This window comes from Opisthocomus hoazin, chromosome 29, assembly GCF_030867145.1.
Source record: "Opisthocomus hoazin isolate bOpiHoa1 chromosome 29, bOpiHoa1.hap1, whole genome shotgun sequence".
NCBI lineage: Eukaryota > Metazoa > Chordata > Aves > Opisthocomiformes > Opisthocomidae > Opisthocomus > Opisthocomus hoazin.
The window spans coordinates 968,306-995,421 of NC_134442.1; the positions used below are offsets into that span (position 1 = coordinate 968,306).

At 59.1% G+C, this 27,116-nt stretch overlaps 2 protein-coding genes across 2 annotated transcripts in view; both read left to right on the forward strand.

Moving 5' to 3' along the window:
- The window catches only part of LOC142364752 (acrosin-like), a 118,285-nt gene extending 103,075 nt beyond the window's left edge, over positions 1-15,210 (forward strand). The window contains exons 2-4 of the mRNA XM_075444879.1: positions 11,243-11,388; positions 11,874-12,054; positions 15,194-15,210. Of these exons, the coding sequence (XP_075300994.1) occupies positions 11,243-11,388; positions 11,874-12,054; positions 15,194-15,210 (344 nt within the window). The remainder of the gene's footprint in view (positions 1-11,242; positions 11,389-11,873; positions 12,055-15,193) is intronic.
- A 4,951-nt stretch (positions 15,211-20,161) lies between these two features.
- On the forward strand, positions 20,162-22,233 carry LOC142364753 (acrosin-like). The gene is made up of 4 exons (XM_075444880.1): positions 20,162-20,340; positions 20,674-20,917; positions 21,260-21,382; positions 21,868-22,233. The coding sequence occupies exons 1-4, from the start codon at positions 20,162-20,164 to the stop codon at positions 22,231-22,233; spliced, it is 912 nt and encodes a 303-aa protein (XP_075300995.1).
- Positions 22,234-27,116: the final 4,883 nt, after the last annotated feature.

Sequence of the window (27,116 nt, forward strand, 5' to 3'; positions counted from 1 at the left end):
ACAGGGGTAGATGGACGCATGCCCCACAGGGTTCCGCGGCCCTGCTGTCCATGCAGCGCCTGGTGGGGGGGAAGGGGGCTGACCTGCAGCCTCAACAGCAGCAAGCCACCGAGCAGGACATTCATCAGTTTCTGCTTACAGAGGGACCTGCGGGCACCGGCCCATGGATTCTTACTATGGCATGTCACGCGTCGTGGGTGGCACCGATGCCCAGCTAGGGGCCTGGCCCTGGATCGTCAGCATCCAGAAGCCCATCATAGGAGGCATAGCGCATGTCTGCGGAGGGTCGCTCATCAGCCCACAGTGGGTGCTGACAGCAGCCCACTGCTTCATCACGCCCGGGTAAGGAGGACCAGGGAACAGCCCCACAGCACTAGCACGTGCCCGCTCCACAGCAGCACGTGCTAGCGCCATCCCGCTTCCCTGCAGCACGCCCAGTGCCTGGGCACTGCCAAGCCCAGCTGAGAGACTGCTCGCGAGAGGGCTGGGCTCACGCCACGGCTTCCTAGCAGCCTCCCGCCCGACACTCCTTGTGCCCAAGGCGTGCTAGGGCAGTCGCACCCTCCGTAGCGCTGCCTTCCTCTCTGCCCTGTGCAGCAGAAGGCAGGCAACTGCTGGGCTGCTTGCAGCACGTGGCTGCACTCCCTCTGACCCCTCTCTCCACCTGCCTTGCAGGCACATCACCATGTGGCACGTGGTGATCGGGGCCAGCCACTTGACTCAGCTGGGCCCTGAGACCCAAGTGCGCACTATTAAGCGGCTACTGGTTCACGAGCACTACTACAACATCACGCAGAGGAACGACATTGCCTTGCTGGAATTGGACCAGCCTGTCCTGTGCGGCTACTACGTGCAGCTTGCCTGTGTGCCTGACGCCTGGCTGAGAGTGTCGCAGCTGAGAAGCTGCTACGTCAGTGGCTGGGGTTCCACGACTGCAAGAGGTGAGTTCCCAAAAGGGAGTGGTGTCCTGAGCGCAGGCTGGGCACACTGGGGAGGCGGGGTGGGCTTCCTGACAGCAGAGGCGAAAGCCAGAGTCGGGCTGCGGGGTGCATGCCGATGGAGAGGTGGGCCTGGCCCATTACCCCAAGCAAGACAGAAGGGAGACAGCAGCGGCACAGTGCCTTTGGAGACGCAAAGCCCAGCCCTAGGGCAGGGCTTCAGCCAGACGCCGGGGAGGGGGTGGGGGGAGGAGAGGAGAACTGGCAGCGAGCTGCTGGCTGTTAACTCCTTTCTGTGCTGACAGCTGGGGGACCAAGTTATGTCCTGCAGGAGGCCAAGGTCCGCCTCATCGATATCAAGCTCTGCAACAGCAGCCGCTGGTACGGAGGGGCCATCCACAGCCACAACTTGTGTGCTGGCTATCCGCAGGGCGGCATCGACACCTGCCAGGTAGGAGCGTGCTACAAGTCCACCCCCAACAGCACAGGCAGCCCTGTGGCAACCGCCCAAACCTGCCCCAGCGCGTGCTTTGCCTGGCAAGTCAGCCTGCCACTGCTGGGTCCCCTCCACTCTTGGGGTTCACCTCCCCTTGCCCAGATGCAGGTCCTTGCCCAGGGCTGCCCTTGTCCCAGAGGCCTGGCTCTCTGCCCACAAAGCCCATCTAGTGCTCTTGGCAGCCCACAGCTCCAGAGCCCAGTCCTGCAACATCCCCCTTCCACACATCCAGGATCACTGTGCAAAGAGGACAGAGAGAGAGCCCTGCCTGACTGGCCCACCACCCCCTGCCAGACAAGCTTCTGTAGGCTCCAGCACCTGAGCAGAGCCTTTGTGTGCAGTCAGGACAGCTCTGGCAGCTGCTGCGGGAGAGAAGGAGCCAGCCAGAGTGCTGACCGGGGCCACCCAACACCACCTTAACCCTCTCTCCTCCGCTGCAGGGTGACAGCGGTGGTCCTCTGGTCTGCAAAGATAACACCTACGACTACTTCTGGCTTGTTGGAGTGACCAGCTGGGGGAGAGGCTGTGCCAGACCAAACCAGCCTGGAGTCTACACCTCCACGCAGCACTTCTACGACTGGATCCTGCTACAGATGGGACTGCGCTCAGCAAGAAGAGATAGTCCAACAGCACAGCCATGGAGTCATTTTCTCTCCACCTCAAGCCCCTCTCAGAGGCCAAGGCCAACACCAGCACCAACACAGTCGGGCAGCATTAGCTCCTGTCCATTTCCACGCCAGAAGCTGGTGGAATTCTTTACTCGGCTGAAGGAGCTCCTGCAGTTCCTCAGGGGAAAAAAGGCTTGAGGAGCAGGATCAACAGGAACCAGCGCAGGCTGCACTGGACCATGATGATTTCCTTCTGGGGCAATGCCTGCTGCTCCAAAGGCAGCCTCAGCATCAAAGGCCTGCTCTGTGCTGCCCGCTCTCCTCCCCGTGCACACAAATGCTGAAGCTGACTTAGTTCTTGGAATAAAGTTGCCAGGTTTCACAGTTAACCGTGCCTGAGTCCAATTCACTCTCGTGCGCAAGGCAAGCATTTCCATGCCCGGCAAAATGAGGCTGCAGGCAGTCAAGGAGGGCACAAAGGGCAAGAGTCGCTCAGCAGGGCTGACACCATGCCTGGTCAGACAGGAGCGTGCTCAGAGCCACCATGGCATGAAGAAGACTGGCACATTGAGGTTAGAAAGAGGACGCAAAATAATGATGTGGCGTGCAGACAACTCTGGGGATGATGATTAGGACCTGGTTGAAGCATCTGCTAATTGGAAAGATGAAAGAAAGCTGGCAGGAGTTACAGTGCCATGAGGAAGAGCCAGACGTCACCAGAAGTTAAGGGGGAATTGTGTGAGAGGTGGCCAGACTTCAGCAATATCTGAAGGAAGAGCTGGGGTCATTCTGGGGACAACATCACGCAGAGGAACGACATTGCCTTGCTGGAATTGGACCAGCCTGTCCAGTGCGGCTACTACGTGCAGCTTGCTTGTGTGCCCGACGCCTGGCTGAGAGTGTCGCAGCTGAGAAGCTGCTACATCAGTGGCTGGGGTTCCACGACTGCAAGAGGTGAGTTCCCAAAAGGGACTTGTTTGGCAGGCACAGAGTGACTTCTGCCAGCCCAAGCCCTTACCAAGAGAAACAAGTCCTTCAGCTTCACCTCAGGCAGGCCGGCGTTTCACTGCGCATTTGGCCAACAGAGAAAGTGATGGAGGAAGGTGGGGTCATCCCAGATCACAAAACAACTCTTCTCCAGAGCTGAAACTCAGCTTCTGGAATCTCCTGGCTCCTAGTCCTGGGTAATGTGCTTGATACGTCTGGGCTAAGCTCCTGAATCGTGAAGAAAAAGTTTTTCTTTGTGTAGGGGTGGCGCGACCACAGGTATTTCCAACATATTGTACAACCTCTCTGCGCCAGGAGAAACCTAGACTGAGAGAAGAAATGTGGAAATATCACCAGAGGAGGAGAGAGAAGGAGTGTGAGCTCGGGAAGGTGTGGATGCTGACAAGAAGCAGGTGCTCAAATGTTACTGCTTTGCACACACCCTGTGTGCTCACCTTCTCCCAGAATCCCACAGCTGTGTAGCAGGAGGGCTTTGGTAGGGCAGTGTCAGCCTGACCTCAGCCGGGGCCTGGAGCAGAGCCTGCCCCTCCGACACCAGCATGGCTGCCTGGCAGCTGGGTGGGAAAATGGGAAATGGCAGCCCCCGGGGGAAGCAGGGATGCCCGGGGAGCATCCCAATGCCATCCCTTCCCAGCAGCCCAAGGCAGCACAGCGCACGCTGACCCCGGGTGTCCTTACAGCAGAGCCCCAGCTGCCCCGCTGGAGCACAGAGACCCCGAGGGGAGGAGGAGGGGAGACGCTTTAGGCAGCCTGCCCCCTCCCCAGACACCCCCGGGCATGGAAAGGCCCCGCGCCCTGCCAAGCCGGCGAGTCGCCACTCGTGCCACGGTGCAGAGGCGGCCACCTCCTGTGTGCTCTGGGCTGGCGCAGCCTTGCCCTGAGCCGGGGGAAGGTTCCCTGTGCCTCAGTCCAGAGTCCTCACCTGCAAAGCCTCGTTTTCAGGGCCCTTTGGGCAGTGCCCTCCATGCTGTGCTGTCAGGCCGGGCCAGCCCTGCAGGGCGGGCGGTTGGACGGGGCGATGGCTGCCGCTCCCTCCCCAGCGGAAGCTCCCTGCTCTGCCGTGCCCACAGGGTCACCGCGAGCACCCAGCCCACCCTGTGGAGTTCATCACCACATCGCCTGGGAGCAGGGCAGGCACCGGAGGAGGGGAGAGCGGCCCCTCAGGCAGCCAATAGCGGAGAGCAGCACCTCAGGGGAGGGTGGGCCCCACACCATGGCAGAGCGACAGCCCAGGTAGCCAATCAGAGGTCACATTTCAAATGAAGGGCAGGCACCCAGCAGGGCAGCCTGAACGCAAAGGGGGCCAATCAGAGGCAGCGTCACCTCAGGGGAGGGTGGGCACTGCATCTGGGCAGAGTGACAGCACTGTCAGCCAATGGCAGGTCATTCCCTCAGGTGAAGGGCAGGCACTGCAGCCCAGCAGCCTGACCACCCGGGGGCCAATCAGAGGCAGCAGCACCTCAGGGGAGGAGACTGACAGCCCTCCCGACCTCTGCCGGCCAAGACTACATGGGAAGGAGGCGGGCCCCGATTGCAGCCAGGCCCAGCTTCACCATGGCTCCTGTGGGGCCTGCCCCGAGGCCGAGCAGCCCCTGGACCAGGCCCAGGGCCCCTCCTCCCCCCTTCCACCGCTCCTCTCTGTCTCCTCTGCACCCCCCAGTTGTCCCCGTGTTCTGGAACCCCCCGTCTCCGTGATGCTGAGGCCGCCGGGGTGGCGGTGGGGTGGACAAGGCTGGGTGGGGGTGATGCTTGCCCTGGGGCCATCGGCTCCCCCACATCCCCTCCGCGCAGCCCCAGCGACCCCGCAGCAGCCTGCAGGGTGGTGAGGAGGGGCAGGACGTGGCTGTCGTCCAGCGTCTGCCCTGAGGTGGCGAGGACGGAGGGGATGTGGGGCTGGAGTCTGCCCCCCGAAGCAGGGAGGTCCCAGGGCTGATGCTCTCCCCCATCCCCACAGCTCCTGCACATCATCTCCTTCCTGACGCTGCCCGCCCTGCTGAGACGGGGCCAGACCTGCCCTTGCCTCCACGAGGGCTGCGACAGCGAGGCCACCTGCACCTCCTCTGCACCGCTCTCTGCCTGCTGCCGCCAGTGCCTGCCCCTGCAAGAGGGCCACCATCCTCAGCTGTGAGTCTGTCATTGCCAAGGGACGGTGTGGGTGTAGCGCTTGGTCTCCAGGACTCATCTTTAGTGTCCAAACTTTTATTGTAGGTTTTAATGCCATCTTTTTAGGACCCAAAGCCTCCTTTTTAGGGTACAAACCCTCATTTCTAAGTTCCAAACCCACCTTTTAAGGTTCAAACACTCATCTTAAGGGCTCAAAGCTTCATTTTGAAGGTGCAGAGCCTCCTTTTCAGAGTCCAAAGCATTGTTTATAGGGTCCAAAGTCTCCATTTGTGGACCCAACCCTCATCTTTAGCTTCAAAAGCCTGCTTTTCAGGAGCCAAAGCCTCCATGTAGAATCGAAACTGCTCCTTTAGAGTTAAAAGTCTTGTTTGTTTAATGTTCCAAGCTTCATTCTGAGGGTTTAAAATCCCATTTTAACAGCACAAAGCCCTGATTTTCAAACCCAAAGCATCACTTCAGGGCTTAAAACCATCAGAATTTCAGGGTTCAATGCCTCAGTGTAATTTCCAAAGCCCCATTTTCAGGGCCCAGTGCTCCATTCTTAAGCCCCAAGCCATTCTTTGGCGGGTCTAAACTCTGCTTTGGAGTTTTACACCTGAAAGCCTCCACTGCAGTGCCCAGAGCCCTCTATTTGGGACGAAATCTCCATTTCTGGAGGCCATGGAGGAACCAAGTCATTCCCCTCCTTTTCTGGGTCTAAAGCATCCTTTGTATCATCTAGCCCATCCTTTTGAGTGCCCAGAGCCCCATTTTCATGGCTGACACCCTCATTTATGGGATCCAAACCTGTCTTTTATCACTCACAACCTTCTTTTAGGGCCCACAGTTCCATTTTGAGGGTCCTAACTCTCATTTTGGAGGCAGAAAGCCTCTTTTTAGGCTCCAGAGCTATATTTCTAGCATCCAAAGCATCATTTTGACTTTCCAAAGTCTTAGCTTTGGTGGCAGAGCAGAGAGCAGCCTGGTCCCACTGAGCGCAAGGCTGCTCTCCCGCCTCGGCTGCCCTCAGCCCGCCGTTGCTCTGCACACCGCTGCCCACGCGATGACCCACAGAGGTCCCTTCCAACCCCTAACACACCGCCCTGGCAGTTTGCCTGTGGAGCGCTGGGGACAGCTGCCCAGGGGAACGGGGAGATGGCTCTGCCCCGTCCTGCTGCGAGAGCAGGGCTCGGCCCTGGTGCTGAGGGCACTGAGCGTCTGCCTTGCTGCTCTCCAGCTCCTCCGGCGTGCATGGAGCCCTCCGTCACCAGGCATGGGAAGTGTGCGGCTCCAGCGTACGCACCCGTGGGTGTCCCAGGGCACATGTGGAGATCCCGCCTGGACCCAGGGAGTGACAGCTCTGCAGCCGCTCGTTCAGGCGAGGTGAGCACGCTTTGTTTTTGCCCTGCGTTAGTGGGGCACGAAGCACTCAGCCCAGCCCTTGAGCGAGCTGTGCATGCTTTCAGCCAGCTGGCACTTGTGCCGCTGCTCAGGAGAGCCCCTGCAGGTGAAATTGCCGCCTTGGCTTGAAGAACAGGCCAGCACTTCCCTGCTCTTGGGCTGTTGTCCTCTGCCCTAGGTGATTCCTGCACTGGCAAGTCCAAGAGACGCCTCTGTGAATGCCCGCCTGTGCAGTGCGTGTCCTTCTGGCCTGGGGCCGTCAAAGCAGATCTCCCTGCAGCTAAGTGATGGCTGGGAAATGCGTACCCTTGCAGCCCCAGTGTCCTCCAGTGACAACCTGCTGGTCAGCTGAGTCCCCAGGGCTGGCTCAAAGCCTGCACAGTGGGACGAAACTGCTGCCTCACAAGACCTCTTTCTGTCCTACAAGAGGTCGATGGTGATAGCACCATCTGGAGGGCCCAAAGCCTTTTTTTAGGGTGCAAACCCTCCTTTGCAGGGTCAAACCCTCATTGATAAGTTGCAAGCTTCGCTTTTACAATTCACAGACTCTTATTAAGGGACCAAAGCATTCTCTTGAAGGCCCAGAGTCTGATTTGAGTGTCAAAGGGCTCCTTTTTAGAGTCCAAAGCCTTATTTGTAGGGTCTAAAGTCTCCTTTCATGGCACCAAAGCCTCATTATCTGGATCCATAGCCTAATTTAGAGGATCCAGTTGGCAAGCTGGAGGGTCCAAAGCCTCATTTTAGCATCCAAACTGCTCATTTTGGGTACAAAGCCTCACTTGTTTAATGACCGAAGCCTCATTTGGAGGCTCCAAAGACCTGTTTTTAGCATACAGAGCCCTAGCTTTTGGCACCAAAACATCATGTGAGGGCAAAAGTCCTGATTTGAGGGTTCAGCATCTCATTTTCATTTCCAAAGCCTTATTTTCACATCCCAACGCCCCATGCTTCAGGCCCAAACTCTTTTTTGGAGAGTCCAAAGTCTCATTTCTAGGGCCAAACCCCTCTTACAGCTCTAGGCCTGCACTGGAGTGTTTCGTTTTATTGGGCAACAGAGGATCCAAGAGGTTCCCCTCCTTTGCAGGGCCCAAAGCGTCATTTGTAGACACTCTCCATGCATTTTAGATCCCAGAGCCTTATTTGCAGGGCTGAAATCCTCATTTTTTTGGGTCCAAAGCTGTCTTTTATTAGCCATAGTCTTTTATAGGGCACACCGTTCCCTTGTTAGGGTTTAAACCCTCACTTTCAGAGCAGAAAGCATCTTTTTAGGATCCAAAGCTCTATTGGTAGTGACCTCCCCAGGGCCAGGACTCTGCGCTTCCCCTGGCTGCACTTGTTGGGGCTCTGCTGGGGCAGGGTGCGACCCTGGGCTGGTGCAGAGAGCAGCACCACGTCGTGACTCTGTGCAGGAGCAGGGTTTTGGGTGCCACCGTCGCGAGGCTGCGCCCAGCAGTGCAGGCTGGTCGGGGAGCAGCGCCCCGAGACGTGGGGGCAGAGGGTGAGGGAAGAGGGGGACAGGCATGGGGTGCTGAGCGATGGGGCACGGGCTGGCCCTGGAGCCCCCCGGGCTGGAGACATCTGCCCCGGGACCAGTGCAGAGCTGCAGGCCTGGAGCTGGGCAGCACTTGCCTTGGGGAAGAACAACAAAATAGTGCCTGGCACGCGCAGAAGGACCCCTCAGCGTTCACATCCCACCCCTCCCTGTAAAAGAAAAGCTAAAAAGGGTGAGGACAGCAAAGCCATCTGCACTGTTGGTAACACTGAGACTTTTTCTGTCATTTGCATGCGTTTCTTTTATTTGGCTAATGGGATCTGGGAGCCCTTGAGGGCCAGCGTGTGGCGCAGCTGGTGGCCCAGTCCTGGTTCGGCCGTCTGGCGAGGGCCCCTCCAGGGTCCCTGGTGTGGTGCTGGCCTCTTCTTGGCTGGAGAGTCCTCAGAGCTGCTGGTGCACCGCTTTGGGGGTGGCCGTGGCCCCCCGGGGGCGTTCCCTGCCCCAGCTGGTAGTGGAGGGCCTGGGCACAGCCTCCCAAGGCTCCTCCTGGGGCTCTTCTTGCTCCGTGGGGATGGCAGCGGGAGCAGCGGGGCAGCTGCCAGGTGCCCACCAACAGCGGCGCATGAGGTGCCGAGGAGCTCGTCCGTGCCAGATCTCGCAGGGCTGCCGGGGAAGGCAGAAACCCTCCTCAGAAGGCAGCGGGGTCGGGGGCATCTTAGTCAACATGGCCATGACGGTGTCTTCCACCATGGCTGCCTCCAACCCCCTGTTGTCAAAGATCTGCTCCAGCTCCTGCTGGACCCAGGGCTGCAGGGTCTGCAGGAGCATTGGGTGGTTCTGGAAAAGGTCCATCCCATTCGGGGTACAATATAATACAGACAATAATAAACTGTATAGCGCAGTCCCATACCTACCATACCCACGATACCCACAATGGCTGCAAAACAATAAAAACTACACAATACGTACTGTACAGAGCAATGCATACTCTACATACAGTAATCTACATGCAACATATTATAAAACAAAATACCTTAGAAAACTAAACACTCGAGAATGACCAAGCGCCACCCCCACCCCGTCCCTTGGCAATGACAGAGCCAGCGTGGAGCGTGCTCCATCTGTGTTTCGCTGTGCTTTGTGCAGGACAGGATGGCAGTGCTTGGCTATGCTTGGTTGATTTGGCTTGCACATCCCTGCTTGCCTGCCGCGGCTGTAAGCAGATTGGCTCTTCAGCCCCCAACCAGGTGCCTACTGCCTGTAGTAGTTCCGTTCTGCGGTGTCAGTTTCTTTGGGAAGGACCTGGTGGCAAGCGGCTGCGCAGAGCGGGGTGGCAGTGAACTTCCCAAAGAGGCTATGGTGCCACACTTGGTTTTCCCGGCTAGCTGTTAGCAGGCAGCACTGGGAGGCAGGCGCTGCTGCCTGCCACGAGGTCTGCAGAGCCTCGTCCCGCAAGCAGAGCATTCAGCGGGGGTCTGCTGGGGGTGTCCGAGCCCAGCTTCTGCCTCCCCTCCTGCTCGGAACCCTCCATGTTGCCCGCCCCCCCCTAGAATCCACCGTGCCCAGCACCCGGAACCAGCCACTCTGTGACATCAGCCACGGGGCCAAGGGTTCCCTGGGCAGCGGGACTGCTGCAGGCACTACGTCGGCTGCTGCACTGCTGGCCACCAGCTCTCGCTTCTTGCAGCTGCCACGTGCCGCTGGCAGCCATGAATTTTCTCCCCGTCCTGGTCCTGCTGGCCGTGTGCTGGCCGGCGTACGGCATGTGGGACAACTGTGGGTAAGTGGCCCGAGGCTCTGGGAGGCAGCTGGGGCAGCCCTTGTGGGCTTCACTGGCGGGTGCTCGCTTTTCCCCCTGGCCACACCAAAGCTTCCCAAACGCCATGTGGGAGCCTCAGTTCCTTGCCAGCAGCCAGGCCGCTGGCACAACTCGCCTACGGGGCTCAAGCACAAACAGGGGTAGATGGACGCATGCCCCACAGGGTTCCGCGGCCCTGCTGTCCATGCAGCGCCTGGTGGGGGGGAAGGGGGCTGACCTGCAGCCTCAACAGCAGCAAGCCACCGAGCAGGACATTCATCAGTTTCTGCTTACAGAGGGACCTGCGGGCACCGGCCCATGGATTCTTACTACGGCATGTCACGCGTCGTGGGTGGCACCGATGCCCAGCTAGGGGCCTGGCCCTGGATCGTCAGCATCCAGAAGCCCATCATAGGAGGCATAGCGCATGTCTGCGGAGGGTCGCTCATCAGCCCACAGTGGGTGCTGACAGCAGCCCACTGCTTCATCACGCCCGGGTAAGGAGGACCAGGGAACAGCCCCACAGCACTAGCACGTGCCCGCTCCACAGCAGCACGTGCTAGCGCCATCCCGCTTCCCTGCAGCACGCCCAGTGCCTGGGCACTGCCAAGCCCAGCTGAGAGACTGCTCGCGAGAGGGCTGGGCTCACGCCACGGCTTCCTAGCAGCCTCCCGCCCGACACTCCTTGTGCCCAAGGCGTGCTAGGGCAGTCGCACCCTCCGTAGCGCTGCCTTCCTCTCTGCCCTGTGCAGCAGAAGGCAGGCAACTGCTGGGCTGCTTGCAGCACGTGGCTGCGCTCCCTCTGACCCCTCTCTCCACCTGCCTTGCAGGCACATCACCATGTGGCACGTGGTGATCGGGGCCAGCCACTTGACTCAGCTGGGCCCTGAGACCCAAGTGCGCACTATTAAGCGGCTACTGGTTCACGAGCACTACTACAACATCACGCAGAGGAACGACATTGCCTTGCTGGAATTGGACCAGCCTGTCCTGTGCGGCTACTACGTGCAGCTTGCCTGTGTGCCTGACGCCTGGCTGAGAGTGTCGCAGCTGAGAAGCTGCTACGTCAGTGGCTGGGGTTCCACGACTGCAAGAGGTGAGTTCCCAAAAGGGAGTGGTGTCCTGAGCGCAGGCTGGGCACACTGGGGAGGCGGGGTGGGCTTCCTGACAGCAGAGGCGAAAGCCAGAGTCGGGCTGCGGGGTGCATGCCGATGGAGAGGTGGGCCTGGCCCATTACCCCAAGCAAGACAGAAGGGAGACAGCAGCGGCACAGTGCCTTTGGAGACGCAAAGCCCAGCCCTAGGGCAGGGCTTCAGCCAGACGCCGGGGAGGGGGTGGGGGGAGGAGAGGAGAACTGGCAGCGAGCTGCTGGCTGTTAACTCCTTTCTGTGCTGACAGCTGGGGGACCAAGTTATGTCCTGCAGGAGGCCAAGGTCCGCCTCATCGATATCAAGCTCTGCAACAGCAGCCGCTGGTACGGAGGGGCCATCCACAGCCACAACTTGTGTGCTGGCTATCCGCAGGGCGGCATCGACACCTGCCAGGTAGGAGCGTGCTACAAGTCCACCCCCAACAGCACAGGCAGCCCTGTGGCAACCGCCCAAACCTGCCCCAGCGCGTGCTTTGCCTGGCAAGTCAGCCTGCCACTGCTGGGTCCCCTCCACTCTTGGGGTTCACCTCCCCTTGCCCAGATGCAGGTCCTTGCCCAGGGCTGCCCTTGTCCCAGAGGCCTGGCTCTCTGCCCACAAAGCCCATCTAGTGCTCTTGGCAGCCCACAGCTCCAGAGCCCAGTCCTGCAACATCCCCCTTCCACACATCCAGGATCACTGTGCAAAGAGGACAGAGAGAGAGCCCTGCCTGACTGGCCCACCACCCCCTGCCAGACAAGCTTCTGTAGGCTCCAGCACCTGAGCAGAGCCTTTGTGTGCAGTCAGGACAGCTCTGGCAGCTGCTGCGGGAGAGAAGGAGCCAGCCAGAGTGCTGACCGGGGCCACCCAACACCACCTTAACCCTCTCTCCTCCGCTGCAGGGTGACAGCGGTGGTCCTCTGGTCTGCAAAGATAACACCTACGACTACTTCTGGCTTGTTGGAGTGACCAGCTGGGGGAGAGGCTGTGCCAGACCAAACCAGCCTGGAGTCTACACCTCCACGCAGCACTTCTACGACTGGATCCTGCTACAGATGGGACTGCGCTCAGCAAGAAGAGATAGTCCAACAGCACAGCCATGGAGTCATTTTCTCTCCACCTCAAGCCCCTCTCAGAGGCCAAGGCCAACACCAGCACCAACACAGTCGGGCAGCATTAGCTCCTGTCCATTTCCACGCCAGAAGCTGGTGGAATTCTTTACTCGGCTGAAGGAGCTCCTGCAGTTCCTCAGGGGAAAAAAGGCTTGAGGAGCAGGATCAACAGGAACCAGCGCAGGCTGCACTGGACCATGATGATTTCCTTCTGGGGCAATGCCTGCTGCTCCAAAGGCAGCCTCAGCATCAAAGGCCTGCTCTGTGCTGCCCGCTCTCCTCCCCGTGCACACAAATGCTGAAGCTGACTTAGTTCTTGGAATAAAGTTGCCAGGTTTCACAGTTAACCGTGCCTGAGTCCAATTCACTCTCGTGCGCAAGGCAAGCATTTCCATGCCCGGCAAAATGAGGCTGCAGGCAGTCAAGGAGGGCACAAAGGGCAAGAGTCGCTCAGCAGGGCTGACACCATGCCTGGTCAGACAGGAGCGTGCTCAGAGCCACCATGGCATGAAGAAGACTGGCACATTGAGGTTAGAAAGAGGACGCAAAATAATGATGTGGCGTGCAGACAACTCTGGGGATGATGATTAGGACCTGGTTGAAGCATCTGCTAATTGGAAAGATGAAAGAAAGCTGGCAGGAGTTACAGTGCCATGAGGAAGAGCCAGACGTCACCAGAAGTTAAGGGGGAATTGTGTGAGAGGTGGCCAGACTTCAGCAATATCTGAAGGAAGAGCTGGGGTCATTCTGGGGACAACATCACGCAGAGGAACGACATTGCCTTGCTGGAATTGGACCAGCCTGTCCAGTGCGGCTACTACGTGCAGCTTGCTTGTGTGCCCGACGCCTGGCTGAGAGTGTCGCAGCTGAGAAGCTGCTACATCAGTGGCTGGGGTTCCACGACTGCAAGAGGTGAGTTCCCAAAAGGGACTTGTTTGGCAGGCACAGAGTGACTTCTGCCAGCCCAAGCCCTTACCAAGAGAAACAAGTCCTTCAGCTTCACCTCAGGCAGGCCGGCGTTTCACTGCGCATTTGGCCAACAGAGAAAGTGATGGAGGAAGGTGGGGTCATCCCAGATCACAAAACAACTCTTCTCCAGAGCTGAAACTCAGCTTCTGGAATCTCCTGGCTCCTAGTCCTGGGTAATGTGCTTGATACGTCTGGGCTAAGCTCCTGAATCGTGAAGAAAAAGTTTTTCTTTGTGTAGGGGTGGCGCGACCACAGGTATTTCCAACATATTGTACAACCTCTCTGCGCCAGGAGAAACCTAGACTGAGAGAAGAAATGTGGAAATATCACCAGAGGAGGAGAGAGAAGGAGTGTGAGCTCGGGAAGGTGTGGATGCTGACAAGAAGCAGGTGCTCAAATGTTACTGCTTTGCACACACCCTGTGTGCTCACCTTCTCCCAGAATCCCACAGCTGTGTAGCAGGAGGGCTTTGGTAGGGCAGTGTCAGCCTGACCTCAGCCGGGGCCTGGAGCAGAGCCTGCCCCTCCGACACCAGCATGGCTGCCTGGCAGCTGGGTGGGAAAATGGGAAATGGCAGCCCCCGGGGGAAGCAGGGATGCCCGGGGAGCATCCCAATGCCATCCCTTCCCAGCAGCCCAAGGCAGCACAGCGCACGCTGACCCCGGGTGTCCTTACAGCAGAGCCCCAGCTGCCCCGCTGGAGCACAGAGACCCCGAGGGGAGGAGGAGGGGAGACGCTTTAGGCAGCCTGCCCCCTCCCCAGACACCCCCGGGCATGGAAAGGCCCCGCGCCCTGCCAAGCCGGCGAGTCGCCACTCGTGCCACGGTGCAGAGGCGGCCACCTCCTGTGTGCTCTGGGCTGGCGCAGCCTTGCCCTGAGCCGGGGGAAGGTTCCCTGTGCCTCAGTCCAGAGTCCTCACCTGCAAAGCCTCATTTTCAGGGCCCTTTGGGCAGTGCCCTCCATGCTGTGCTGTCAGGCCGGGCCAGCCCTGCAGGGCGGGCGGTTGGACGGGGCGATGGCTGCCGCTCCCTCCCCAGCGGAAGCTCCCTGCTCTGCCGTGCCCACAGGGTCACCGCGAGCACCCAGCCCACCCTGTGGAGTTCATCACCACATCGCCTGGGAGCAGGGCAGGCACCGGAGGAGGGGAGAGCGGCCCCTCAGGCAGCCAATAGCGGAGAGCAGCACCTCAGGGGAGGGTGGGCCCCACACCATGGCAGAGCGACAGCCCAGGTAGCCAATCAGAGGTCACATTTCAAATGAAGGGCAGGCACCCAGCAGGGCAGCCTGAACGCAAAGGGGGCCAATCAGAGGCAGCGTCACCTCAGGGGAGGGTGGGCACTGCATCTGGGCAGAGTGACAGCACTGTCAGCCAATGGCAGGTCATTCCCTCAGGTGAAGGGCAGGCACTGCAGCCCAGCAGCCTGACCACCCGGGGGCCAATCAGAGGCAGCAGCACCTCAGGGGAGGAGACTGACAGCCCTCCCGACCTCTGCCGGCCAAGACTACATGGGAAGGAGGCGGGCCCCGATTGCAGCCAGGCCCAGCTTCACCATGGCTCCTGTGGGGCCTGCCCCGAGGCCGAGCAGCCCCTGGACCAGGCCCAGGGCCCCTCCTCCCCCCTTCCACCGCTCCTCTCTGTCTCCTCTGCACCCCCCAGTTGTCCCCGTGTTCTGGAACCCCCCGTCTCCGTGATGCTGAGGCCGCCGGGGTGGCGGTGGGGTGGACAAGGCTGGGTGGGGGTGATGCTTGCCCTGGGGCCATCGGCTCCCCCACATCCCCTCCGCGCAGCCCCAGCGACCCCGCAGCAGCCTGCAGGGTGGTAAGGAGGGGCAGGACGTGGCTGTCGTCCAGCGTCTGCCCTGAGGTGGCGAGGACGGAGGGGATGTGGGGCTGGAGTCTGCCCCCCGAAGCAGGGAGGTCCCAGGGCTGATGCTCTCCCCCATCCCCACAGCTCCTGCACATCATCTCCTTCCTGACGCTGCCCGCCCTGCTGAGACGGGGCCAGACCTGCCCTTGCCTCCACGAGGGCTGCGACAGCGAGGCCACCTGCACCTCCTCTGCACCGCTCTCTGCCTGCTGCCGCCAGTGCCTGCCCCTGCAAGAGGGCCACCATCCTCAGCTGTGAGTCTGTCATTGCCAAGGGACGGTGTGGGTGTAGCGCTTGGTCTCCAGGACTCATCTTTAGTGTCCAAACTTTTATTGTAGGTTTTAATGCCATCTTTTTAGGACCCAAAGCCTCCTTTTTAGGGTACAAACCCTCATTTCTAAGTTCCAAACCCACCTTTTAAGGTTCAAACACTCATCTTAAGGGCTCAAAGCTTCATTTTGAAGGTGCAGAGCCTCCTTTTCAGAGTCCAAAGCATTGTTTATAGGGTCCAAAGTCTCCATTTGTGGACCCAACCCTCATCTTTAGCTTCAAAAGCCTGCTTTTCAGGAGCCAAAGCCTCCATGTAGAATCGAAACTGCTCCTTTAGAGTTAAAAGTCTTGTTTGTTTAATGTTCCAAGCTTCATTCTGAGGGTTTAAAATCCCATTTTAACAGCACAAAGCCCTGATTTTCAAACCCAAAGCATCACTTCAGGGCTTAAAACCATCAGAATTTCAGGGTTCAATGCCTCAGTGTAATTTCCAAAGCCCCATTTTCAGGGCCCAGTGCTCCATTCTTAAGCCCCAAGCCATTCTTTGGCGGGTCTAAACTCTGCTTTGGAGTTTTACACCTGAAAGCCTCCACTGCAGTGCCCAGAGCCCTCTATTTGGGACGAAATCTCCATTTCTGGAGGCCATGGAGGAACCAAGTCATTCCCCTCCTTTTCTGGGTCTAAAGCATCCTTTGTATCATCTAGCCCATCCTTTTGAGTGCCCAGAGCCCCATTTTCATGGCTGACACCCTCATTTATGGGATCCAAACCTGTCTTTTATCACTCACAACCTTCTTTTAGGGCCCACAGTTCCATTTTGAGGGTCCTAACTCTCATTTTGGAGGCAGAAAGCCTCTTTTTAGGCTCCAGAGCTATATTTCTAGCATCCAAAGCATCACTTTGACTTTCCAAAGTCTTAGCTTTGGTGGCAGAGCAGAGAGCAGCCTGGTCCCACTGAGCGCAAGGCTGCTCTCCCGCCTCGGCTGCCCTCAGCCCGCCGTTGCTCTGCACACCGCTGCCCACGCGATGACCCACAGAGGTCCCTTCCAACCCCTAACACACCGCCCTGGCAGTTTGCCTGTGGAGCGCTGGGGACAGCTGCCCAGGGGAACGGGGAGATGGCTCTGCCCCGTCCTGCTGCGAGAGCAGGGCTCGGCCCTGGTGCTGAGGGCACTGAGCGTCTGCCTTGCTGCTCTCCAGCTCCTCCGGCGTGCATGGAGCCCTCCGTCACCAGGCATGGGAAGTGTGCGGCTCCAGCGTACGCACCCGTGGGTGTCCCAGGGCACATGTGGAGATCCCGCCTGGACCCAGGGAGTGACAGCTCTGCAGCCGTTCGTTCAGGCGAGGTGAGCACGCTTTGTTTTTGCCCTGCGTTAGTGGGGCACGAAGCACTCAGCCCAGCCCTTGAGCGAGCTGTGCATGCTTTCAGCCAGCTGGCACTTGTGCCGCTGCTCAGGAGAGCCCCTGCAGGTGAAATTGCCGCCTTGGCTTGAAGAACAGGCCAGCACTTCCCTGCTCTTGGGCTGTTGTCCTCTGCCCTAGGTGATTCCTGCACTGGCAAGTCCAAGAGACGCCTCTGTGAATGCCCGCCTGTGCAGTGCGTGTCCTTCTGGCCTGGGGCCGTCAAAGCAGATCTCCCTGCAGCTAAGTGATGGCTGGGAAATGCGTACCCTTGCAGCCCCAGTGTCCTCCAGTGACAACCTGCTGGTCAGCTGAGTCCCCAGGGCTGGCTCAAAGCCTGCACAGTGGGACGAAACTGCTGCCTCACAAGACCTCTTTCTGTCCTACAAGAGGTCGATGGTGATAGCACCATCTGGAGGGCCCAAAGCCTTTTTTTAGGGTGCAAACCCTCCTTTGCAGGGTCAAACCCTCATTGATAAGTTGCAAGCTTCGCTTTTACAATTCACAGACTCTTATTAAGGGACCAAAGCATTCTCTTGAAGGCCCAGAGTCTGATTTGAGTGTCAAAGGGCTCCTTTTTAGAGTCCAAAGCCTTATTTGTAGGGTCTAAAGTCTCCTTTCATGGCACCAAAGCCTCATTATCTGGATCCATAGCCTAATTTAGAGGATCCAGTTGGCAAGCTGGAGGGTCCAAAGCCTCATTTTAGCATCCAAACTGCTCATTTTGGGTACAAAGCCTCACTTGTTTAATGACCGAAGCCTCATTTGGAGGCTCCAAAGACCTGTTTTTAGCATACAGAGCCCTAGCTTTTGGCACCAAAACATCATGTGAGGGCAAAAGTCCTGATTTGAGGGTTCAGCATCTCATTTTCATTTCCAAAGCCTTATTTTCACATCCCAACGCCCCATGCTTCAGGCCCAAACTCTTTTTTGGAGAGTCCAAAGTCTCATTTCTAGGGCCAAACCCCTCTTACAGCTCTAGGCCTGCACTGGAGTGTTTCGTTTTATTGGGCAACAGAGGATCCAAGAGGTTCCCCTCCTTTGCAGGGCCCAAAGCGTCATTTGTAGACACTCTCCATGCATTTTAGATCCCAGAGCCTTATTTGCAGGGCTGAAATCCTCATTTTTTTGGGTCCAAAGCTGTCTTTTATTAGCCATAGTCTTTTATAGGGCACACCGTTCCCTTGTTAGGGTTTAAACCCTCACTTTCAGAGCAGAAAGCATCTTTTTAGGATCCAAAGCTCTATTGGTAGTGACCTCCCCAGGGCCAGGACTCTGCGCTTCCCCTGGCTGCACTTGTTGGGGCTCTGCTGGGGCAGGGTGCGACCCTGGGCTGGTGCAGAGAGCAGCACCACGTCGTGACTCTGTGCAGGAGCAGGGTTTTGGGTGCCACCGTCGCGAGGCTGCGCCCAGCAGTGCAGGCTGGTCGGGGAGCAGCGCCCCGAGACGTGGGGGCAGAGGGTGAGGGAAGAGGGGGACAGGCATGGGGTGCTGAGCGATGGGGCACGGGCTGGCCCTGGAGCCCCCCGGGCTGGAGACATCTGCCCCGGGACCAGTGCAGAGCTGCAGGCCTGGAGCTGGGCAGCACTTGCCTTGGGGAAGAACAACAAAATAGTGCCTGGCACGCGCAGAAGGACCCCTCAGCGTTCACATCCCACCCCTCCCTGTAAAAGAAAAGCTAAAAAGGGTGAGGACAGCAAAGCCATCTGCACTGTTGGTAACACTGAGACTTTTTCTGTCATTTGCATGCGTTTCTTTTATTTGGCTAATGGGATCTGGGAGCCCTTGAGGGCCAGCGTGTGGCGCAGCTGGTGGCCCAGTCCTGGTTCGGCCGTCTGGCGAGGGCCCCTCCAGGGTCCCTGGTGTGGTGCTGGCCTCTTCTTGGCTGGAGAGTCCTCAGAGCTGCTGGTGCACCGCTTTGGGGGTGGCCGTGGCCCCCCGGGGGCGTTCCCTGCCCCAGCTGGTAGTGGAGGGCCTGGGCACAGCCTCCCAAGGCTCCTCCTGGGGCTCTTCTTGCTCCGTGGGGATGGCAGCGGGAGCAGCGGGGCAGCTGCCAGGTGCCCACCAACAGCGGCGCATGAGGTGCCGAGGAGCTCGTCCGTGCCAGATCTCGCAGGGCTGCCGGGGAAGGCAGAGACCCTCCTCAGGAGGCAGCGGGGTCGGGGGCATCTTAGTCAACATGGCCATGACGGTGTCTTCCACCATGGCTGCCTCCAACCCCCTGTTGTCAAAGATCTGCTCCAGCTCCTGCTGGACCCAGGGCTGCAGGGTCTGCAGGAGCATTGGGTGGTTCTGGAAAAGGTCCATCCCATTCGGGGTACAATATAATACAGACAATAATAAACTGTATAGCGCAGTCCCATACCTACCATACCCACGATACCCACAATGGCTGCAAAACAATAAAAACTACACAATACGTACTGTACAGAGCAATGCATACTCTACATACAGTAATCTACATGCAACATATTATAAAACAAAATACCTTAGAAAACTAAACACTCGAGAATGACCAAGCGCCACCCCCACCCCGTCCCTTGGCAATGACAGAGCCAGCGTGGAGCGTGCTCCATCTGTGTTTCGCTGTGCTTTGTGCAGGACAGGATGGCAGTGCTTGGCTATGCTTGGTTGATTTGGCTTGCACATCCCTGCTTGCCTGCCGCGGCTGTAAGCAGATTGGCTCTTCAGCCCCCAACCAGGTGCCTACTGCCTGTAGTAGTTCCGTTCTGCGGTGTCAGTTTCTTTGGGAAGGACCTGGTGGCAAGCGGCTGCGCAGAGCGGGGTGGCAGTGAACTTCCCAAAGAGGCTATGGTGCCACACTTGGTTTTCCCGGCTAGCTGTTAGCAGGCAGCACTGGGAGGCAGGCGCTGCTGCCTGCCACGAGGTCTGCAGAGCCTCGTCCCGCAAGCAGAGCATTCAGCGGGGGTCTGCTGGGGGTGTCCGAGCCCAGCTTCTGCCTCCCCTCCTGCTCGGAACCCTCCATGTTGCCCGCCCCCCCCTAGAATCCACCGTGCCCAGCACCCGGAACCAGCCACTCTGTGACATCAGCCACGGGGCCAAGGGTTCCCTGGGCAGCGGGACTGCTGCAGGCACTACGTCGGCTGCTGCACTGCTGGCCACCAGCTCTCGCTTCTTGCAGCTGCCACGTGCCGCTGGCAGCCATGAATTTTCTCCCCGTCCTGGTCCTGCTGGCCGTGTGCTGGCCGGCGTACGGCATGTGGGACAACTGTGGGTAAGTGGCCCGAGGCTCTGGGAGGGAGCTGGGGCAGCCCTTGTGGGCTTCACTGGCGGGTGCTCGCTTTTCCCCCTGGCCACACCAAAGCTTCCCAAACGCCATGTGGGAGCCTCAGTTCCTTGCCAGCAGCCAGGCCGCTGGCACAACTCGCCTACGGGGCTCAAGCACAAACAGGGGTAGATGGACGCATGCCCCACAGGGTTCCGCGGCCCTGCTGTCCATGCAGCGCCTGGTGGGGGGGAAGGGGGCTGACCTGCAGCCTCAACAGCAGCAAGCCACCGAGCAGGACATTCATCAGTTTCTGCTTACAGAGGGACCTGCGGGCACCGGCCCATGGATTCTTACTACGGCATGTCACGCGTCGTGGGTGGCACCGATGCCCAGCTAGGGGCCTGGCCCTGGATCGTCAGCATCCAGAAGCCCATCATAGGAGGCATAGCGCATGTCTGCGGAGGGTCGCTCATCAGCCCACAGTGGGTGCTGACAGCAGCCCACTGCTTCATCACGCCCGGGTAAGGAGGACCAGGGAACAGCCCCACAGCACTAGCACGTGCCCGCTCCACAGCAGCACGTGCTAGCGCCATCCCGCTTCCCTGCAGCACGCCCAGTGCCTGGGCACTGCCAAGCCCAGCTGAGAGACTGCTCGCGAGAGGGCTGGGCTCACGCCACGGCTTCCTAGCAGCCTCCCGCCCGACACTCCTTGTGCCCAAGGCGTGCTAGGGCAGTCGCACCCTCCGTAGCGCTGCCTTCCTCTCTGCCCTGTGCAGCAGAAGGCAGGCAACTGCTGGGCTGCTTGCAGCACGTGGCTGCGCTCCCTCTGACCCCTCTCTCCACCTGCCTTGCAGGCACATCACCATGTGGCACGTGGTGATCGGGGCCAGCCACTTGACTCAGCTGGGCCCTGAGACCCAAGTGCGCACAATTAAGCGGCTACTGGTTCACGAGCACTACTACAACATCACGCAGAGGAACGACATTGCCTTGCTGGAATTGGACCAGCCTGTCCTGTGCGGCTACTACGTGCAGCTTGCCTGTGTGCCCGACGCCTGGCTGAGAGTGTCGCAGCTGAGAAGCTGCTACGTCAGTGGCTGGGGTTCCGTGACTGCAAGAGGTGAGTTCCCAAAAGGGAGTGGTGTCCTGAGCGCAGGCTGGGCACACTGGGGAGGCGGGGTGGGCTTCCTGACAGCAGAGGCGAAAGCCAGAGTCGGGCTGCGGGATACATGCCGATGGAGAGGTGGGCCTGGCCAATTACCCCAAGCAAGACAGAAGGGAGACAGCAGCGGCACAGTGCCTCTGGAGACGCAAAGCCCAGCCCTAGGGCAGGGCTTCAGCCAGAAGCCGGGGGGGGGGGGAGGAGAGGAGAACTGGCAGCGAGCTGCCGGCTGTTAACTCCTTTCTGTGCTGACAGCTGGGGGACCAAGTTATGTCCTGCAGGAGGCCAAGGTCCGCCTCATCGATATCAAGCTCTGCAACAGCAGCCGCTGGTACGGAGGGGCCATCCACAGCCACAACTTGTGTGCTGGCTATCCGCAGGGCGGCATCGACACCTGCCAGGTAGGAGCGTGCTACAAGTCCACCCCCAACAGCACAGGCAGCCCTGTGGCAACCGCCCAAACCTGCCCCAGCGCGTGCTTTGCCTGGCAAGTCAGCCTGCCACTGCTGGGTCCCCTCCACTCTTGGGGTTCACCTCCCCTTGCCCAGATGCAGGTCCTTGCCCAGTGCCGCCCTTGTCCCAGAGGCCTGGCTCTCTGCCCACAAAGCCCATCTAGTGCTCTTGGCAGCCCACAGCTCCAGAGCCCAGTCCTGCAACATCCCCCTTCCACACATCCAGGATCACTGTGCAAAGAGGACAGAGAGAGAGCCCTGCCTGACTGGCCCACCACCCCCTGCCAGACAAGCTTCTGTAGGCTCCAGCACCTGAGCAGAGCCTTTGTGTGCAGTCAGGACAGCTCTGGCAGCTGCTGCGGGAGAGAAGGAGCCAGCCAGAGTGCTGACCGGGGCCACCCAACACCACCTTAACCCTCTCTCCTCCGCTGCAGGGTGACAGCGGTGGTCCTCTGGTCTGCAAAGATAACACCTACGACTACTTCTGGCTTGTTGGAGTGACCAGCTGGGGGAGAGGCTGTGCCAGACCAAACCAGCCTGGAGTCTACACCTCCACGCAGCACTTCTACGACTGGATCCTGCTACAGATGGGACTGCGCTCAGCAAGAAGAGATAGTCCAACAGCACAGCCATGGAGTCATTTTCTCTCCACCTCAAGCCCCTCTCAGAGGCCAAGGCCAACACCAGCACCAACACAGTCGGGCAGTATTAGCTCCTGTCCATTTCCACGCCAGAAGCTGGTGGAATTCTTTACTCGGCTGAAGGAGCTCCTGCAGTTCCTCAGGGGAAAAAAGGCTTGAGGAGCAGGATCAACAGGAACCAGCGCAGGCTGCACTGGACCATGATGATTTCCTTCTGGGGCAATGCCTGCTGCTCCAAAGGCAGCCTCAGCATCAAAGGCCTGCTCTGTGCTGCCCGCTCTCCTCCCCGTGCACACAAATGCTGAAGCTGACTTAGTTCTTGGAATAAAGTTGCCAGGTTTCACAGTTAACCGTGCCTGAGTCCAATTCACTCTCGTGCGCAAGGCAAGCATTTCCATGCCCGGCAAAATGAGGCTGCAGGCAGTCAAGGAGGGCACAAAGGGCAAGAGTCGCTCAGCAGGGCTGACACCATGCCTGGTCAGACAGGAGCGTGCTCAGAGCCACCATGGCATGAAGAAGACTGGCACATTGAGGTTAGAAAGAGGACGCAAAATAATGATGTGGCGTGCAGACAACTCTGGGGATGATGATTAGGACCTGGTTGAAGCATCTGCTAATTGGAAAGATGAAAGAAAGCTGGCAGGAGTTACAGTGCCATGAGGAAAAGCCAGACGTCACCAGAAGTTAAGGGGGAATGGTGTGAGAGGTGACCAGACTTCAGCAATATCTGAAGGAAGAGCTGGGGTCATTCTGGGGACAACATCACGCAGAGGAACGACATTGCCTTGCTGGAATTGGACCAGCCTGTCCAGTGCGGCTACTACGTGCAGCTTGCTTGTGTGCCCGACGCCTGGCTGAGAGTGTCGCAGCTGAGAAGCTGTTACATCAGTGGCTGGGGTTCCACGACTGCAAGAGGTGAGTTCCCAAAAGGGACTTGTTTGGCAGGCACAGAGTGACTTCTGCCAGCCCAAGCCCTTACCAAGAGAAACAAGTCCTTCAGCTTCACCTCAGGCAGGCCGGCGTTTCACTGCGCATTTGGCCAACAGAGAAAGTGATGGAGGAAGGTGGGGTCATCCCAGATCACAAAACAACTCTTCTCCAGAGCTGAAACTCAGCTTCTGGAATCTCCTGGCTCCTAGTCCTGGGTAATGTGCTTGATACGTCTGGGCTAAGCTCCTGAATCGTGAAGAAAAAGTTTTTCTTTGTGTAGGGGTGGCGCGACCACAGGTATTTCCAACATATTGTACAACCTCTCTGCTCCAGGAGAAACCTAGACTGAGAGAAGAAATGTGGAAATATCACCAGAGGAGGAGAGAGAAGGAGTGTGAGCTCGGGAAGGTGTGGATGCTGACAAGAAGCAGGTGCTCAAATGTTACTGCTTTGCACACACCCTGTGTGCTCACCTTCTCCCAGAATCCCACAGCTGTGTAGCAGGAGGGCTTTGGTAGGGCAGTGTCAGCCTGACCTCAGCCGGGGCCTGGAGCAGAGCCTGCCCCTCCGACACCAGCATGGCTGCCTGGCAGCTGGGTGGGAAAATGGGAAATGGCAGCCCCCGGGGGAAGCAGGGATGCCCGGGGAGCATCCCAATGCCATCCCTTCCCAGCAGCCCAAGGCAGCACAGCGCACGCTGACCCCGGGTGTCCTTACAGCAGAGCCCCAGCTGCCCCGCTGGAGCACAGAGACCCCGAGGGGAGGAGGAGGGGAGACGCTTTAGGCAGCCTGTCCCCTCCCCAGACACCCCCGGGCATGGAAAGGCCCCGCGCCCTGCCAAGCCGGCGAGTCGCCACTCGTGCCACGGTGCAGAGGCGGCCACCTCCTGTGTGCTCTGGGCTGGCGCAGCCTTGCCCTGAGCCGGGGGAAGGTTCCCTGTGCCTCAGTCCAGAGTCCTCACCTGCAAAGCCTCATTTTCAGGGCCAAAATCCTCATTGTGGGGGCCCCAACCTGTCTGTTCTTGCCCACAGCCGCGGATTTCCCTGTCCCACTTCACCGCTCTCCACAGCTTCCCCAGGAGGGGACGTGAGAGGAAGGTGCTGAGCTCTGCTGCTGGGGTCCAGGGACAGGACGCATGGGAACGGCTCAGAGCTGCGTCAGGGCAGGTTCAGCTGGGCACGAGGATCCGTTTCTGCACCGAGAGGGCGGCCGGGCGCTGGGACAGGCTACCTGAGAGGCGGTCGGTGCCCCCGGCCTGTCCGTGCCCAGGAGCCCTTTGGGCAGTGCCCTCCATGCTGTGCTGTCAGGCCGGGCCAGCCCTGCAGGGCGGGCGGTTGGACGGGGCGATGGCTGCCGCTCCCTCCCCAGCGGAAGCTCCCTGCTCTGCCGTGCCCACAGGGTCACCGCGAGCACCCAGCCCACCCTGTGGAGTTCATCACCACATTGCCTGGGAGCAGGGCAGGCACCGGCGGAGGGGAGAGCGGCCCCTCAGGCAGCCAATAGCGGAGAGCAGCACCTCAGGGGAGGGTGGGCCCCACACCATGGCAGAGCGACAGCCCAGGTAGCCAATCAGAGGTCACATTTCAAATGAAGGGCAGGCACCCAGCAGGGCAGCCTGAACGCAAAGGGGGCCAATCAGAGGCAGCGTCACCTCAGGGGAGGGTGGGCATTGCATCTGGGCAGAGTGACAGCACTGTCAGCCAATGGCAGGTCATTCCCTCAGGTGAAGGGCAGGCACTGTAACCCAGCAGCCTGACCACTCGGGGGCCAATCAGAGGCAGCAGCACCTCAGGGGAGGAGACTGACAGCCCTCCCGACCTCTGCCGGCCAAGACTACATGGGAAGGAGGCGGGCCCCGATTGCAGCCAGGCCCAGCTTCACCATGGCTCCTGTGGGGCCTGCCCCGAGGCCGAGCAGCCCCTGGACCAGGCCCAGGGCCCCTCCTCCCCTCTTCCACTGCTCCTCTCTGTCTCCTCTGCACCCCCCAGTTGTCCCCGTGTTCTTGAACCCCCCGTCTCCGTGATGCTGAGGCCGCCGGGGTGGCGGTGGGGTGGACAAGGCTGGGTGGGGGTGATGCTTGCCCTGGGGCCATCGGCTCCCCCACATCCCCTCCGCGCAGCCCCAGCGACCCCGCAGCAGCCTGCAGGGTGGTGAGGAGGGGCAGGACGTGGCTGCCGTCCAGCGTCTGCCCTGAGGTGGCGAGGACGGGGGGGATGTGGGACTGGGGTCTGCCCCCCGAAGCAGGGAGGTCCCAGGGCTGATGCTCTCCCCCATCCCCACAGCTCCTGCACATCATCTCCTTCCTGACGCTGCCCGCCCTGCTGAGACGGGGCCAGACCTGCCATTGCCTCCACGAGGGCTGCGACAGCGAGGCCACCTGCACCTCCTCTGCACCGCTCTCTGCCTGCTGCCGCCAGTGCCTGCCCCTGCAAGAGGGCCACCATCCTCAGCTGTGAGTCTGTCATTGCCAAGGGACGGTGTGGGTGTAGCGCTTGGTCTCCAGGACTCATCTTTAGTGTCCAAACTTTTATTGTAGGTTTTAATGCCATCTTTTTAGGACCCAAAGCCTCCTTTTTAGGGTACAAACCCTCATTTCTAAGTTCCAAACCCAACTTTTAAGGTTCAAACACTCATCTTAAGGGCTCAAAGCATCATTTTGAAGGTGCAGAGCCTCCTTTTCAGAGTCCAAAGCATTGTTTATAGGGTCCAAAGTCTCCATTTGTGGACCCAACCCTCAACTTTAGCTTCAAAAGCCTGCTTTTCAGGAGCCAAAGCCTCCATGTAGAATCGAAACTGCTCCTTTAGAGTTAAAAGTCTTGTTTGTTTAATGTCCCAAGCTTCATTCTGAGGGTCTAAAATCCCATTTTAACAGCACAAAGCCCTGATTTTCAAACCCAAAGCATCACTTCAGGGCTTAAAACCATCAGAATTTCAGGGTTCAATGCCTCAGTGTAATTTCCAAAGCCCCATTTTCAGGGCCCAGTGCTCCATTCTTAAGCCCCAAGCCATTCTTTGGCGGGTCTAAACTCTGCTTTGGAGTTTTACACCTGAAAGCCTCCACTGCAGTGCCCAGAGCCCTCTATTTGGGACGAAATCTCCATTTCTGGAGGCCATGGAGGAACCAAGTCATTCCCCTCCTTTTCTGGGTCTAAAGCATCCTTTGTATCATCTAGCCCATCCTTTTGAGTGCCCAGAGCCCCATTTTCATGGCTGACACCCTCATTTATGGGATCCAAACCTGTCTTTTATCACTCACAACCTTCTTTTAGGGCCCACAGTTCCATTTTGAGGGTCCTAACTCTCATTTTGGAGGCAGAAAGCCTCTTTTTAGGCTCCAGAGCTATATTTCTAGCATCCAAAGCATCATTTTGACTTTCCAAAGTCTTAGCTTTGGTGGCAGAGCAGAGAGCAGCCTGGTCCCACTGAGCGCAAGGCTGCTCTCCCGCCTCGGCTGCCCTCAGCCCGCCGTTGCTCTGCACACCGCTGCCCACGCGATGACCCACAGAGGTCCCTTCCAACTCCTAACACACCGCCCTGGCAGTTTGCCTGTGGAGCGCTGGGGACAGCTGCCCAGGGGAACGGGGAGATGGCTCTGCCCCGTCCTGCTGCGAGAGCAGGGCTCGGCCCTGGTGCTGAGGGCACTGAGCGTCTGCCTTGCTGCTCTCCAGCTCCTCCGGCGTGCGTGGAGCCCTCCGTCACCAGGCATGGGAAGTGTGCGGCTCCAGCGTACGCACCCGTGGGTGTCCCAGGGCACACGTGGAGATCCCGCCTGGACCCAGGGAGTGACAGCTCTGCAGCCGTTCGTTCAGGCGAGGAGAGCATGCTTTGTTTTTGCCCTGCGTTAGTGGGGCACGAAGCACTCAGCCCAGCCCTTGAGCGAGCTGTGCATGCTTTCAGCCAGCTGGCACTTGTGCCGCTGCTCAGGAGAGCCCCTGCAGGTGAAATTGCCGCCTTGGCTTGAAGAACAGGCCAGCACTTCCCTGCTCTTGGGCTGTTGTCCTCTGCCCTAGGTGATTCCTGCCCTGGCAAGTCCAAGAGACGCCTCTGTGAATACCCGCCTGTGCAGTGCGTGTCCTTCTGGCCTGGGGCCGTCAAAGCAGATCTCCCTGCAG

Coding starts and splice junctions, on each gene's coding strand:
- LOC142364753 (XM_075444880.1), top strand. CDS start 20,162: ATGGATTCTTACTACGGCATGTCACGCGTCGTGGGTGGCACCGATGCC. Junction 20,341..20,673: donor CACTGCTTCATCACGCCCGG/GTAAGGAGGACC, acceptor CCTGCCTTGCAG/GCACATCACCATGTGGCACG. Junction 21,383..21,867: donor GCGGCATCGACACCTGCCAG/GTAGGAGCGTGC, acceptor CCTCCGCTGCAG/GGTGACAGCGGTGGTCCTCT.